The 16,642-nt window shown below is 39.4% G+C and overlaps 1 protein-coding gene and 1 long non-coding RNA gene across 2 annotated transcripts in view; one reads left to right on the forward strand and one right to left on the reverse strand.

The window, feature by feature from the left end:
• The first annotated feature begins 1 nt into the window (after position 1).
• On the forward strand, positions 2-16,628 carry LOC122638270. Its single transcript, XR_006329393.1, has 3 exons — positions 2-12; positions 1,477-1,482; positions 16,482-16,628. It is a non-coding gene; the product is annotated as an uncharacterized LOC122638270 (long non-coding RNA).
• Positions 4,539-16,642, reverse strand: part of LOC122638268 — a 38,477-nt gene continuing 26,373 nt past the window's right edge. The window contains exons 6-10 of the mRNA XM_043831150.1: positions 14,394-14,644; positions 14,244-14,277; positions 14,037-14,162; positions 4,760-4,947; positions 4,539-4,726 (exon numbers count right to left, since the gene is read on the reverse strand). Of these exons, the coding sequence (XP_043687085.1) occupies positions 4,724-4,726; positions 4,760-4,947; positions 14,037-14,162; positions 14,244-14,277; positions 14,394-14,644 (602 nt within the window). The 3' untranslated portion in view covers positions 4,539-4,723. The remainder of the gene's footprint in view (positions 4,727-4,759; positions 4,948-14,036; positions 14,163-14,243; positions 14,278-14,393; positions 14,645-16,642) is intronic.

Consider the following 16,642-nt stretch of genomic DNA (forward strand, 5'->3'; position numbering starts at 1 on the left):
CTTCTTCAGAGAGTCAAGAGCGAGACAATCAAGAGAGCGAGACAATCAAGAGAGCGAGTGAAATGAGAATAGACGAGGAGAGTTCGGTTTCGCTTTAAAACAATCCCCACAAAATAAAGTGACAGTTTAGCCCCTGGAAAATTTGAAATTAGTTTTTTAAACGTTTAACCTGGACGGCATTGATCGTTTTCATCACAACGGCTAGTTCACTTTTGTTTTTCCGCTTTCCCCTTTCTTTGTTTTCTCTGCTAGCTATACAGACAAACGCACAGAGAGATACGCCGTACGCGATCCCTCAAGTGGTTGGGATCAAAGTACAGCTCCAAGATTGATAGCAGAACAGGTAAATCTGATTGAAAGAAAACTATAATTATGAAGACCAAGGGCCCACATTTTTTAGCATGTCACCATGGGATTGGGCTCCTCGACTTGGAGGGCATCGCCCCATGAGTGTCCGATGAGTGCCCAACGAACGCCCAATGAGGCACAGTTCCCCAGTTCACTTCCTGGCTCAGTTCCCCATAGGAGTTCCCCAGTTCCTTTAATAGGGGGTGGCAGACCCCACCCGAGGAGAATGTTTGGGCAGGGGTAGGGTGGTCATTCCAACCCCCCATGTTAGAGAAATTGAGGAACTGGGCCGGGTAGGGAACCGGAGGAGATAAAGATTCTCGAAAGGCTGGGCTGTGCCCAATGTATGTGACACAACCCACCCTTTGGATGCTTCATTGGGCACTCATTAAGCGATGCCCTCCAAGAAAAGGAGTTGAATCCGTCACGATGTGGACGGTTATGATTGGAAAATTATTTATTTGTGAATCTCTTAAATGGGCTATGACCTAGCAGGTGCATTCATTGAAGTAATCCATTAATATACAATCTTTCCTCTGTTAAAGATTGGTTAGGATATATTTTGCCTTCTGGAGTCGGGGGGAAAGAAACAAACAGAAAGCAAAATAATGCATCACTGTGCTTTAGTGACATCCAAAGACAGTCAAACAAGGGGATGCTAACAAGAGATGTCTATGCCATCCATTTACTTAGGTTCTCTCTTCCTTTCTGTCAGGAATAAAACTAATACTTTATCGAATGTGGTATATAGAGTCCAAGGGAAATTAGCCAATTGGAAAGCTCATCTCCTCTCCCAAGCAAGTCGGTTAATATTGATCAAATCTGTTTTAAGTTCTATTTCCACTTATCTAATGTTTTGCTTTTTCTTTCCTAAACGTATTTCCTCCAAATTGGATTCATTGAATATTCACTTTAGAGAGGTACTTCTAATAAATGCAAAAACCTATCTCTAATTTCATAGAAGAGTATATGCAAGCCAAAAAATTGATGGAGGTTTGGGGCAAAGGTTTAGCTCTATTCATAATGAAGCCATGAAGCCATCCTCCTATGTCTTGGTGGGAAACTTTTGACTAATCCTGACTCTTTATGGTATAGAGTGTTTAAAGCCAAATATTTTTCAAGATCTAGCATCTTGTCTCATGATTTCAAACCTAAAAGAGGTTCATGGGTATGGAGACTATGGTCTATTATTTACCCATATCATTCCTAAGTTGAGAAAGTTGTTCTGCTAGAAGGTCGGGGGTGAATCATCCATCAATTTTTGGATGGAGCCTTGGATCCCAAGATGTCCCCATATCTTTTTATGTGATGTTATGAATCCTGTTCCTTTGGTTGAGAAGGTAAGTGAGTTTTAGTTGGTAAATTATGGAATATCTCTGATTACATCTCTTTTTCCACCTAATATTACATCCTTTTTTGTTTGTTTGTTTTTGGTAGATAACAGGGCTATTCTTTCATGCGTGCCCAACGCCAACAGAAAAACTAGATACATGAAGAGATACGAAAAAAAGGATAGGTTGCATGACAAACAGGTAGTTTGGGTAAACAAAACCTAGAACCACAGAGCGGAAAGCGACCCGGTCTCGCATGCCAAAGACTGAGCCATCTAGAGAAGGGGATGGCTGAAAGCCATTTCCCCATGAAAAGAGCTGTCGACACAGCAACCAATAAGCGCATGCACTTTTGTGCCAATAGAAAGGACCCCATAAGTGCCGAAAAGATCAGCGCCATCATGCCCACACAAGCTGGCACAGTACAGCTCCGAAAGGAACTTCAGTGAACGGTGATAAGGCCACCAGATCTGCACGACGGAAGAGCCAACGGAGTCGGCCATATCCATGGCGACACCAACGCCAGAACCGGCGTAACCTATAAAACAACAAACGAAAAAAGAAAAAAAAAAGGGGAGGGGACATGGATCATTATCACCTACAATTCTGACACCCTCCAATTCCCTACAATCCCTCACATGGGAGTGAAATGACCACTTACCCACTGCCTTGGGAAGTGTGTCCAGACAGTGGGCAAGTGGTCATTTCAGCTCCCATGTGAGGGATTGTAGGGGAATTGGAGGGTGTCAGAATTGTAGGAGATAAAAATTCGAGGGGACATGGACTGGGAAAAAGGGGATGTGGAGGGGACATTGACCAGACAAAGGGGAGGGGGAGGGGGAGGGGGTAGTGGCGATAGGAGAGGAGGGGGCAGTGGCGGTGAGAAAACGTGAAATGGGCAGGGGACGTCGGTGAGGGCGATGGAGGTGGCGATGGAGTGAGAGAGGTGGTGGTAAGGGCGGTGTGGAGGATCGGAGGTGGCAGCGGCGGCTTCGGCATCGTCGTCGACGACACCCAAGGTCATGGCTGGTGGATTGAAATTGACTTCACAAGGAGAACACGCCACTAGGGTGGAGAGCTTACACTCCACAGGGGCGGAGAGAGCACACAGCAGGGGCGGAAGTGGTGCAAGCGACGGCAGGGGAGGTTGCAGAGGTCATATCGATTAGAGTCTTTGTAAAGTTTTTTTTTCTGTTAAGTTACCATTGACGCGAAAATGTTGATAATGATTTTTTGTTGTCACTTATAAAAAAAAAAATGGTTTGTTATCTACAAAGGTAGCAGCTAGGTTTCTTACAGTTGAAACCGTTGTAACCACTAGGGCAAAGCTGAGTTAGTTTCTACAGATTGATGATACTAGTGTCCTATCATTTGAGGAGAGGGAAACAGACTATCATTTATTCCTCTCTTTTTCTTTTTCCAAAAGAATCTGGGTAGCTGGGTTATTAGGTTTAAGATCTGAATGGCTCCACACTTCATCCTTACGATCTTATGTGCAGGCTTCTTTGTTCAATGATTCTCCAATTAAAGACAACCATATTTCTCTCAATATTCTCTATTACTTATTACTTTATTTGGCGTGCAAGAAATCAATGCATCGTAACTCATTGCAGTCCATATCCTCTCAGAATCATTACTAATATCTATCGGTGGATAGGAGACCAAAATCTGCTTCAAACTGACCCTATACCTAAAGCAGATCCTTCCATAGAATCATCTCTGTCCTTATGAGATATCCTTGAATCTACTCAACCTAATCATATTACTATGACTTGTGACAGGAGTTTAAACATGACACCATTGAAGCAGGATGGACATTTATTATTATTATTACTCATTGAAAGGCCTCTATTGCATACATGGATTTTGGTTATGCAGCGAGTGCATTGGAAGCTGAAGCAAAAGGAGTGCTCGAGTGTCTGCAACAAGCAAAGTCACTAGGACCTGCGCATGTAGACATTTGGACTGACAGATAAATTTTAATGGAGTGGATGGAACATAAAAATCATCAGTAGCCTTGGGAAATCTTTACGATTGTTTTTATTTTTATGTCTCTTATCAAATGTTTTGTGAAAGTCTCTACTATTAAGAAGACTAGAGAGTATGTTAACTTACCTCATATCTTGGCTAATCTTGCTAGGATATTTCAACCAAAAAAAAAATCATGCTAGCATGTCTAGAAATAGATCTACTGTACAAGACAATGTAGATGAGTTTTTCTTAGCTTTTAATATATTGTGTTTTATTTCCTATTGAAAAAAAAAAGGCCAAAAAATCCAAGCCAACAGCTTAGCCCACTCAATTTTTTCCCAGGGCTTGGGCTGGCATTTTCAGCTCGTGGGTTTGCTCTACTAAGGTTGAGAAATCTCAGCCCAAAGTTGGAACACACTAAACATAATATGTACCTCTTTTGTTTATTATTTTTGGTAAACTAAATACGATGTAAGATTATTTTTTTTTTCCTGTAGTCCCAGAGAGGAAGACGCAATTTGGGTTGACATATAATGTGACTTGTTTGACACATTAGGTCATATTGGATTACCCTGTTCTCTCCCCTGAATAGAACAAGAACTACGAGATATCCCTTTCATTCTGGGCTGACAAAGGGCATCGTTGTATCATACGAGCCTTTTTTTTTTATGCTTTTCCAAAGGTTTGAACTCAACAATCAATAGGTCGACATGCCTTCCTTCCCGAAAGGAAGGACGTGAATTTTTTTTTGCCTTTCCTCAGGGACAAAGAGATTGGATCTAGCCATAAGAATGCTTGGTATAAATAGGTTTGAAAAAGGATCTTGAAATCAAAACCATACCAAATCAGCCCGTAGTTACCGGAAAAAAAAACCAATTATGGTGCGTCTGGAGAAAAAGGTTCAAAGTGTCTGGTCTCTTGAGAATAAGAGAAGAATTAGATATTAGCAGATGTGCAGCACATAGCTTTCAATTTCTCTACAGTTTTGTTGTTACAAGCCTCTGTATACATGAGAAGTAAATTATATTACATTGGTTGCAAACAGCCTACAAGATTGTGTTGGAAAAGAAGCATCAAGCATCTATCAAAAAAATAAGCATCAAGCATTAGTGATGGAACCGGAGAACTTTAGCTAACCGCTCGAAGAAGATGGGGCACATGTTCATGCTGAACAACATTACTTCCCTCATCCATTCTGGAGCAACCCTTTCAAAAGTACCTAATGACAATACGCGATACAACAGCTCTGTTTCCTCTCCTGCTGGTTTGCTTACCCATGTTAAACTGAATGAATAGCCTACAATCGCACACAAAATAATAAAAATGAAGTTATCTATATGCTGAGAAATATTTCTTGGGTTGCTCAGGTGAGAATAAAAATTGACAAACCATACATGACAAGAGTATGGATTTGCCTAATATGAAGCATGCCATTTGCATTTGGACACAACTTGAAACCACATTATTCAATCAACAGAATTTAAAACCGCCACCAACATTCCTGGAGTTAAATGAAGTATGTCTTAAAACCATATATTACTCAATGAACATAATTTAAGACCACCACCTAAATTCCCATAGTTAAATGAAGAATGGATATTCACCCATCCCGTTGAAGTCTATATCCCCAAAGAAAGTTAAATGTACTCAGTGCATGTTTGGGGGAGCATCTCCAGAATCTGCTTCTTATATTCTAGAGAGTCCAGCTTCTCCAGCTAAAAGTGCACATCAAGTAGAATTATTTTGTTAGGGATGGGGAAGGATCAATTACTCAGCTAATGCTTCTTGTGCATAATCTGGGCATGAGAAGCTCTGCTAAATATGTCATTAAAAATATTAGGAAAATTTACTAAACACCCCCTGAAAATGGGCCGATACTCAGATCACCCCCTCTACACTAACAGTGTTAGTCTACTGTTAGTTATTGGTGTAAAAGGACTATTTTACCCTTGTACTAAATCATTAGAATTAAATTTACAATAAAACCCTTTCCTTCATCTTCAACCTAAAATACCCCACTGCCTCAGCTTCGCCCAGGCAGCATCGCCGCTGCCGCCTCTGTTTCCCTGAGGAGGTCCAAAAACGACGACCCTCGACGGAGGACCAAAAACAGACTGAACATGGCCGTGGTGTCAACCCTCTCAGTTCTCAAATGCCGATCTCCACAAGTCCCAGTTGTCGAACTCCAACGTCCCTTTACAAGTATTGCTTTTCTTCCTCCATTCATATTCGGATTCCCTTCAACTGATCAATTCCAGTCTGGTTATTCTGCCATTAAACCTGCTTCGATTTCCTGTGTTTTTACCAGTGGATCAGCTCAAATGGAGGTGAAAGAGAAAAACTGGAAGGGGAATTGGACTGTCTAACTCTTAGAACGTTTTATTTTGATGACTTTAATCAAGGAAGCAGCAGGTCTGATGGTTTCGGTGGTGACGGGGAAGGGGAAGCCGTGTCAATCAAAGATAACCTTTGGTGCAGGCAGATAATCTGGCTAATGCAAGAACCGGAAGAAATCTGGTTTTGTAGTGTTGATACTGCAGAGCTTAAATAATACAAGCATTTCTCGTTCTCGGTTTCTTAATATGAAATGAAAACAATAAGGAATTGATCTTTTTGAGAGGTGCCTTCTGATATGAAATCCAGGTTGAGCCTGGTTTGCAGCCCGCCGACCATCATTTTCTTTTCTCTTATAAAACAAAGTGTTTGCCACATAAAATCTGTTTTCAAGTTCTTTGAAACTTTCATAAATCTCTTTTTCACATCGACTTTGCTGGTCAACTATTGATCGGAGATGATGCCGTCCATGGGGAAGAAGCTTATGCCGTTACGGTGGTAGTTGTTAAAACCCTAACTCCATTCGGTTTAGCAATTTGGGGAAGGAGAGGGAATATTCCCTGACTGATTCCTTATTTTTAATTATAAAAAAAGAGAGTACATGTTGGGTTTTTAGATCTAAGGGTAAAATAGTAATTATACTCTTCTCAAGGGTAGTTTAGGGTTTTCAAAAAATTTAACTAGCTGACTTCATCAATTAACTAACGGTAGGGTCTAATTTGAGTATAGGGCTCTAATGCAGGGGGTGATCTGAGTATCGGCCCATTTTCAGGGGGTGTTTCGTAAATTTCCCAAAATATTAAAATCTAACTAAACTCAAAGGGAGTTTAAACTGTGAGGATACTAAAGCATCCTATGACCTAATAGCATTAGTATGGTCAATGAGTTACTACAACCTAGTAGGCAATTTCTAAATTTAACTTCAGAACTTTCAAATGAGAAGCAATGAAATTTGGAGCTTTCCGTCGACTAAAGGTACCTGGAAGGGGAGGGGTGGGAAGAAGAAGAAGAAGATACCGAAAATGAAAATACATAATCTTTAATTCAACCATCAAAAGTGGTAACCTGAAAGCGTACCAGTAGGAAGCCAGCATCATTTTAAGAAAATTAAAAGTATGAGGACAAAGCTAGTCAAGGACAAGTTTCCAGCTCACGTACTTTACCATCTATGTGATCATAAAGAATGTGTATGACTTCATAATGCAAGTTCAACCAAACGTGGTTGTGACAGGAAGGAAACAAGGATAATCACATATTCCCATTTCTTCTCCCTTCCTGTCTATCCCTTTAATGGTCAATACTGGGAAATCCTGTGTTACAAAACCAGAATCCTGCAACCAAACCAAGGCAAGGAGAAAGGAAAGAGAAGATAGAAGAGAAGAGACAGTCAAAGTCATGGGAGGCTGCCTGCAGCTAGAATAGAATACCTAACCGCAGGCCCCTCCTCCTCTATTTATAATACTTCATCCGTTGATCAAACGGCTGCCTGTCTCGAGTCCTTTGACGTGGTTGCCCGGCACCTCCTGTTATGACACTGTCTCGAGTCCTTGAGGGGGAGTGTTGAGTTTCTAGGGGTATTTTGGTCTTATGGGCTATGATACTGTTCATATGAACAGTGTCATGAACAGTAGTATTTTAGTCGTCATGTTATTTGTGTGCCTCAACTTATGATGCATAGGATATTACTTCCGGGGATTTCAAAGAAACTTTTTATGATAAATTTAAATTAAACAACACTATAAAATTGCGCAACAAAAAGCACATGTAGTTTATAATACAATATTACATAAGATGTTAAAACTTCAAATTCAAGCCCTTTTTAACATATAAACATGTCAAAGTAAAACAAAATAATCATAGAAAAACAACCACCATTATCAATCCACGAGCCATTGGCTCCTGCCTCATCTTTTCCCTGGCAATCAGAGTGAACGCACCTCAAGGCTAAATACAATATGGGTAAAGGCTGGGCATGCCTTCAGGGTGCGAGCTTGTGTCTGCCTCTCTCCCCCCTCCTAGTGAAAAGACCCCCTTGATGCAGAGAAGCAGCTGAAGGTCTATTTCCACAAGAAGAAAAGACCTCCAGCCACAGCCAAACTCGGCTAGGCAGTCCAACCCATGCGGGGGTTATTTCCAGACATCTGGGCTTATTACTTAGCTATTGAAATTTAGTTTCCTATTTTTACTGGCAGTCCTAGTCTAGTTATGTTTTCTTAAAATCATGTCATGGTTGTAATCAACAATTTAAATAAATAGTTTTGTTTGCTTAGGATTTGAAGTTTCCTATTCAGATTAGGAGTTGGAGTTTTTATTTTCTATTTAAGCAATGTAAGAGCTGATGCTCCACACGATTTATACAATTGAAGTTTTGATGCAGATTTATCACCAAACTGGGTTTCTTTTATTAGGAATAAGTCTAGGGTTGGGTTATATACATGTTGGGCCTTTGATCCCATGGTTTTTTTTTTTATTTTTTTATGTAATAGGCCACTTTTATGGGCCAAAAATATGGGTACTAAGGTTACATATTGGATTAATTAATAGATTTCTTTTTCTTTGGTTAGAGGTCATGTGATCACTTAAGTGATCACGTGACTTGGTTAACTGGTCATGTGACTATTTAATTGTTATTTAAGTTGGGCTGGATTAAGACTCTATAAGTCTAGCCATGTTTTGAGTCTATTCCTTTTATTATTTCACTTTCCTAGTTAGTTTAAGTTACCTAATAGGTTAAGGATCGGGTTAGGCCTTTCTTTTTAGTGTAGGAGTTTATTTTTGAGTTTTTTATATAAGGTTGTAAGGGGGGCAAGTATTAAACAAGGATTTTGATATTAATGAAAAGTTTTTGCTGCTCTTCTTCTCCATTGAAGATTTTCGTCTTGTGTTTGATCAAGGCTGGTGAGATTGGTGTGTGATCCAATCGACACCTTGTGGTATGAAGCCGGGGTGGTTCGTTGGTGGGATTGGTGTTTGATCCAATCGACACCTTGCAGTGTGAAGCCCGGGTGGTTTTTTTGAAGCTCTCCTTCAAGTTCAAAGATTCAATTTTTATTCAAGCTACTTCAACAAAAAGCTGCTGCCAATAACTTTCAGCCCTTACAAGTAAGTCTGAAACATTCCCCATTCCCCAATTTCTTCTTCTAATCCTCTACAGCCCCAAACCTTAGCATTCCCCCTTTGTTTTTAAGTTTTCCCAAAATCCTAAAACCTGCACAGACCAATCCACCCATCAAAAAACCTACCAAACCAGAGCCGAATTATCCTCTCTGCCCCTCTTGAACTCGATCCTAAGCCCAGCCACCATCTCCCATTAAAACCCTAACATCCTACCTTCTCAAATCAAAACCCAAAACCCTAATTTCTGCCCAGCACAAACCAACCGTCAGAACAGTCTACAAATCTAACTATTATTCCTCATACCCTCCTAAGAAAACCATTCAAGTTTGGTTAACTTCTGCTCAGCCAAACCTTAGAAATCCATCTTTTCCTCTTTTCCAAAACCTGAAACCCTAACCCTAACTTGCTGCCCATTCAAGTTTACACACTTCTGCCCATCAAAACATCTCAGGACCTTCACTGATAGACTCCCCAACACCTGTCTAGCATAACCAACACCTCAAACCCTAATCCTAATTTTGACTAAAAATCATATTTTGCCCTATTCGGACTACCAGTTCATATCAGATCCTAGTTTACTGGCTCCTAGTTGGTCCCCTACCAATCTAGGACTACATTAAGTTTGCTTGTTTTGCAAATTCTGAGAGATTCAATGGTGAGAAACTGACCCCAAACAAAGGGATTTTGTTCTGATTCGAAGGGTGGGAAACCTGATTTTATTCTTGTTGTTTATTGCTCTGTTTTCTGGACTTCCAGGTGGGTTGTGATCTTCAATCAATAAGCTACTCTGATCTGATTTGAGTTCTCTGTTCAGTTCTGTTTATGTTTAGCGATCTGGGAATACATAGTGTATATTATTTCAATTATTTAAATCTCTTAGATCCCCCATTAACTACCTTGCAGCTCCTCTGTTTTTTTACTGTTTTCAGCCTATCATCTTTCATAACCGCAGGGAGTTCTAGACATCAAATCAGCCCCAAATTTTGTGGATTTCAAGGGCATCCCAGGGGGTCAGCTCGACGTGGGTTTGGGGTGTTTCTGATATGTTATTTGTTAACTACTTAAAAATCTCCAGTTTTCCCGCAATTCCTATTTCAGTCTTATTATTTTCAAAACTAGTTTTGATTCAACCATCTGATTTCTACAATACTTAAGAGCTTGAATTAAACTACTGAGATTGAAGTCTGATCCAAATTTCAGACCAATCCATTGGCTAGAAATTTCGGATTTTCATGAGTGGGGTTTTGACTTGGGATCCTATCCAGGAGGGTTTTAGAGTTCTTCCTACCTGACCACCCCCCACAAAACCGTAGTACTAAAACTCATTTCGTGTCGGTCGAGATTTCAAGTATTTCGAGTGTCTCAGTCGAGTCGAAACAAAATGTAATATCGAATTGAAAAATGCAATATTTTGAATATTTCAGAAATTTCGGTCATCTTGTTTCAGAAATCTCGGTAATTTCGGTCATCTCGTTTCGGAAATTTCGGAAATGTCAGTCATTTTTGGCATTTAACACCCACAGAAAAAATACCATATTTTGACGAAATTTCATCAAAATTTCGGTCAGACCAAAACACCGAAAAGAAACGAGATTTAGTACTATGCACAGAACTCAAAAGAGATATCAGTGAAAGAATATTAACTAGACTGTAATAAACAAATGAAGAAAGAGAAGAGAAGAAGTGGAAGTTTAGGCCTCTCACTTAACTGTGGAGAAGGAATCCCACCAACTCCGGCCTTGGCATCCCGCCTAGGTTTCCCTACTGCATCCCACAGTAGAGCAGTTTTGAATTCCACAAAACCATGTTTCATCTCTCACAGAACTCAAAAGCTAAGGCAAAATCATTCTTAAATCAATGGTAGTAGGTATGATCCCCTACTTTTTATTTATAACTTAATTGAAATAAGCAAAATAAAAGCTATGCTAGAACATTACAAAAATAGAAACTAACTACTTAATCCCACATAAGACTTAAATCCCTAATATTTAGACTTACAGAACCATTACAATAGTAAATCCAAAAAAATTAAGCCTGTGGCCCATACAACCCGTTGGGCACTTAAATTAAACTTATTAATCCATTCTTGGTTCAGTTTGATGGCCTGGTTTGCCGCTGGCCTTCTTGTCCTTTTGAACTACAGCATCACTAGTCATTAATGATTCATGACACCTTTCTATAAACTAACCTACTAATAGCAGTGTTAAAATATGGAGGTAGGTAGGTAAGGCATAGCTACAGTACTTGATTTTCAACGGTTTTGATCTAGCCTCTTTAAGTCCCAAAAATCCATAGTTGTCACAGTGGATAGGCAACCCAAGGCATTGGAGCCTGGAGGGGCACCTAGGCGACAAAGGCACCCGCCTAGGTGCCCTATGTTCAGTATATGACTATATGTAATATGACAATGATAATTTTATATAATATACTTAATCACAGTTATCAAGGCGGCAAGGCGACCATGGCGTTTGAGGGCCTTCCTAAGTGCCTTGGCGATAGGGCGGCCGCAAGGCGTCGCCTTGGCGAACAAGGTGTTTTCGTGCTCTTTTTTTATATAACCATTTTATTAGGCACAATTAGCATATTAATTTTTATATAATTCTACTTATATACTAAATAAATATGAAAGAATTGAAGTATATAGTCAAGGAATTGCAAAATAGCATAATCATAGAATTACAAAATCAGTGAATCACAATTACAAAATCAATGAATCACATTATTACTCACTCACATGATGTTAGAATTATAAACTCACATAATCACAGAATAAATAGTTACATAACCACAGATTGCATAACTTACAATAACAGATGCATTTCATAAATTATACTAAGGAATGCACAATTTACATTGAATCACAGAAATTACAGCAACAGCCACTCCGGCAGCAGCCAAAGCCATCGGCCACCACTAGTAGAAGCCAGCCATAGAAGAATAAGGTATACGAGAATAAGAAAAATAAAAAAAAATAGAAGACGGTCAGACACGGAACAAAGAAGAGGAAGAAGCTAGAAGAATAAAAGGAAAAAATGCAGCTGCCAAAGCAATCGGCCAGTGGCCTGAAGAAGTGAAGAAGTGCTGCTGGCTGGAAGAAGTGAAGAACTGAAACCGAAAAAAAAGGACACTTGCTGCTGGCCGGAATGCCGGAGTAAAGGAAGCAGCGGTGCCGGAAGATGTAAAAGGTCACCGCTGCAAAAGGAAGAAACACAGAGAAGGTTAGAAGAAAAGGGAGACTTTAGAAGAAGGAAAAAAAAAGGCACAACACTTCCCGCGGAAGCTGGAGATGTCACCGGTGCGGGTGGAGACTGGAGACAGGGTACTGGAGATGTCGCCGGTGGGGGTGGAGGCTGGAGATGGTTAGAGAAAGGGTTTAGACTTTAGAAGATAGAGGTTAAGAAGGAAAAAGAAAAAAATAAAGCACAATACTTACCTTCAAGGCTGGAGATGTCGCCGGACGCCGGTGGAGGTTGAGGCTAGAGATGGAGATGTCGGTGGAGAGGGGAGAGTGAAGAGGTTAGAAGAGGTTCAGATATTTTAAGGAAAAAGAAAAAAAAAAAAGCACAATACTTACAAGGCTGGACATGTCGTCGCCTCGCCGGACGCCGGTCGAGGATGGGGACTGAGAGGGACTGAGGAGTGAGGTCTGAGGGAGTCGCGACAATCGCCCTCGCCGCTGCTTCTTTTTCTCCTTTTCTCTTTCGCAGGTTTTCTTTCTTTCTCTTTTGGTTATGGGTGAGACGGTGAGAATGAAGACTTTCGTTTTTTTTTTTTGGTTTTTGTTTGGCTTAGGTGATTCAATGTAACACAATATACAGAAATAATGTATACAAGCCTATGAAAATACAAGAATTAGGAAAAAAACTCTACATATTTTAATTTTGTTTTGTTTTTAAATGATTCGGTGTATCGCAGTGTAAGAAAATCATATACACAAAACCAATAAAAATATAGAAAATAGAATAAAATGCAAAAAATATAATAAAAAAATGAAATAACGCCTTTCCACTAAGGCGCCTAAACGCCTTGACCCTTCAAAACCGCCAGGACGCCTTAATAACATATATGCAATATAGAGGCTATATCAATGCAATATGATATAATTATACTAGTAATGACCTAATATGAGAAAACCAACATATAATAAACAAAGCATAGGATATGCTATAAGCATATTCATGAAAGAAAAAAAATAAAAATAAATCAATGTACACTCGTGAAGTGTCAACAAGGGGTGCTGTCACCTTCGACCCAAGAAAGAGCCTAGATGCCTAGGCGACACCTTGACAACTATTCAAAAATCCCTACAGTTCCCTTACCTCAAGACATAGAAGAGTAGAAAACTTCTTCATATATTTTGCTCAACCAAAAACTTGACGATTATTCTGAGAGCTGTCTGGAATATGTATTTATGTTTGTTAAGAATTATTTAGTTAAAATGATAATTCAGCCTAGAAACTTAAACATGGAATTACGATATTAATTAGGTTTAAAGTATCGTTATTGGGTATCGTATCAGAAGGGTAATTTAAAGAGATGTATCGTATTGGAGAGATGCAAGATACACTAGATACATATGGAAATGGTCAAAAAACATATGGAAATGCTTAGGATATATGCAAAATACAGTTTTGAAGCATAAGACACTACAATAAGTAATATGTAAAATATATCAATGTATAAAAAGGAGAATGAATTACATCAAGACAACTGCATTCAATTGATTATATATACAAGATGATATTTCTTACATGTACTAATACCAAATTTTTTAGGTACTTATCGGTACCTTATCGTATCGGTGCCTTGAAGATATGATACGTATCGGTTAGTACCGGCTGATATGAAATGATACTTAAAACCTTCATATTATTTAACTAGCATTTTGGTAAACTAGCATACAAATGCAACCCATCATTTGGGGTGGAGAATTACCACTAGTTTGATGAAGTGCTGAAACACATAATCCTTCTTTCTGATTAACTGCTGAGAACTTCATGCCTACTAGGCACTCCACAAGTGATTGAAAAAGGCAACTGGCAGGTTCAACCTGTTCTCCTCCTGAAAATGAAATCAAACAATTAAGGTGAAACATGGGCCGCGGTGCCCAACTAGAATAGAAGCTATTTCAAAGATTCTTACCTGAATTGCTACTGTTTCTTCTACAGCATTCTGGCTGGAAAATTACACTCCAAGGGATAAAGTAGAAAGTAGAAATATTAAGCTTTGACTATAAACAAGCATAAGTTATAAGCCACAAATTTCATATGGAAGTCTTTCTGCTTCGCTTACCACTTCATACAGAACTTGAACACAAGAATATGAGACGTCTCTGGTATCTTCTCTCTGAGCCTCAACAGTTCTAGCATTCTGTTGCGAAGTCTTAATGGCTGAGTTACTGGGTAAATCTCTTGAACTGACCAGATTGCCTTCAGAAGGAGATTTCAACTGTTTACTTCCATTGCATGCAACCTTTGCACTGCAACAGAGTCCCTCTCTTTGCAGGTTGCGAAGCCTCTCAACCTCTTCAGAAAGCTCTTTACCTGCCAGAAGAGTAAGCCAGAAACAAGAACATGGATCCAGAGAACCTAATTAGAGACAGACGATAGTTGAATGTGGAATACACAGTTTGCTCTATCTATTCCATACAAGATTACATCAGCTAGCAAAGTGGTCTGGCATTTTTCCTCGTCTATAATCCAGCCATGAAAAGTAAAAGGGATACCAGCAGATGCAGTGCACCTGACAACGGTATCTATTTCTAATGTGCCAAACACTGGGCTATGGATGAATGACAAATACATCACCACCTGGAGTAGCTGAGCCAGGCTCCTCCCACACAAATCAGGCACATCAAGGCCAGGGTTCATCAAGTGATCGAAACTGATTATGAGATCCCAGGCAAGAGCACAACAGGAAATGCTAATGATCAATCACATTCTTTCAGATTATCAAGTCAAATACCAATGAACACCCAACAATTAGTCAGTTGTGTGGCCAAAATTACATTAATGACTTGATTTTGGGCACATGATTAAGTGGAATCTGTGAGATTCATCAGGTGATAATTCAATATATACAGCATAGATTATAAATTAATTCATCTGTAGTTCCCCTCCCAATGAGAGGTGATTTGTTGGTTAACCCCCCCCCCCCCAAAAAAAAAAAATAATAATAATAATAATAAACATACTTACTAGTCAAGTTTATATGTTATGACTTATGTAGCTTAAAAAATGATACCGGTGCAATTGTCTTCACTTGTATGTTTTAAAGCCTTTAGAACCTTGGGAAGTTTCAAGTATTCAGAAACTGTAAGCGATACTGCCTTGTAAACTGTCATTGGGAAACTTAGACCTAAAGTTGATTCCCCTTCACCCCCTCCCCCCTTGAAAAAAACAAGAGAAAAGGACCAAGTGATATATAAAAGACACAAAAGAAAGAGAGAAAGAAAGAAAGAAACAGGGGAATGTATTCAAAAGAGATTAAATAATTTCATATAGAAAAAATGGTCTAATTTAACTTCGCCAGTGTTTTACTGCCGGTCCCAAGCTCAGACAGAGGAGGAGGGTTTGTGCATCAGGTTTTCTACATGGAGTCTAGAACCTTATATCTTTGACCTTATGCTAGGGCGTCCCCCGTAAGCAATGTGCTACACATTGATCCGGGTGTAGTGACTAGATGGAAGGGTAAAAAAGCTAAGGAGTTGGATGACTTTAAACTTTGGTATACATGGGATAAAAATAATAGAAGTAGAGTAGCAGTGGAAAAAGATTTAAACAATGATGTGGTGGATGTTAAAAGATTTGGTAATAGGATTATATCCATCAAACTTGTGTTGGAGGAGGTTGTCAATATAATTAACGCTCACGCACCCCAAGAAGGATTGGATGAAAGTAGGAAGTTACAATTTTGGGAACACATGAATAGATTAGAGCAAAATTTTAATCAAAGAGAAAAGATTATTATAAGGTGATCTGAATGGACATGTTTGGAGATATCGTAAAGGCTATGAAGGTGTACATGGAGGAAATGGTTTTGGAGAGAGGAACGAGGAGGGGACTTCAATTTTAGATTTCACTGTGACTTATGATATATCCATTGTAAACACATACTTTGAAAAGAGAGAGGAGCATTTAGTTACCTTTTGTAACAATAAAATAACCTGAATCAGTACTTGGACATAAGCAATAGAGAAGAAAAGAGAAGAGAAGAGAAGATGAGAGAACACAAGAGAATACAACCCACGATTTGAGTAGTGAGCAGAATAATCAAACCATGGGGGTGGGGGGTCTATTTATATTAATCATCAAAGCAAATTACAAAGACTGGGTCCACAACTAGGACCAACTTAAGTAAAGAGTAAAATAACAAATTAAGAATTTATAGAGGGCGGATCTCGGCGCCACGGTAAGGTTGCTCCATTGTAACCTAGTGGTTGCGGGTTCGAGTTGGGAAACAGCCTCTCTATGAAGCAAGGGTAAGGCTGCGTACATTATGATCCTCACCAAACCCCGCAGTGGCGGGAGCCTCATGCACTA

Source organism: Telopea speciosissima, chromosome 8, assembly GCF_018873765.1.
Source record: "Telopea speciosissima isolate NSW1024214 ecotype Mountain lineage chromosome 8, Tspe_v1, whole genome shotgun sequence".
In the NCBI taxonomy this organism is placed as follows: Eukaryota; Viridiplantae; Streptophyta; class Magnoliopsida; order Proteales; family Proteaceae; genus Telopea; species Telopea speciosissima.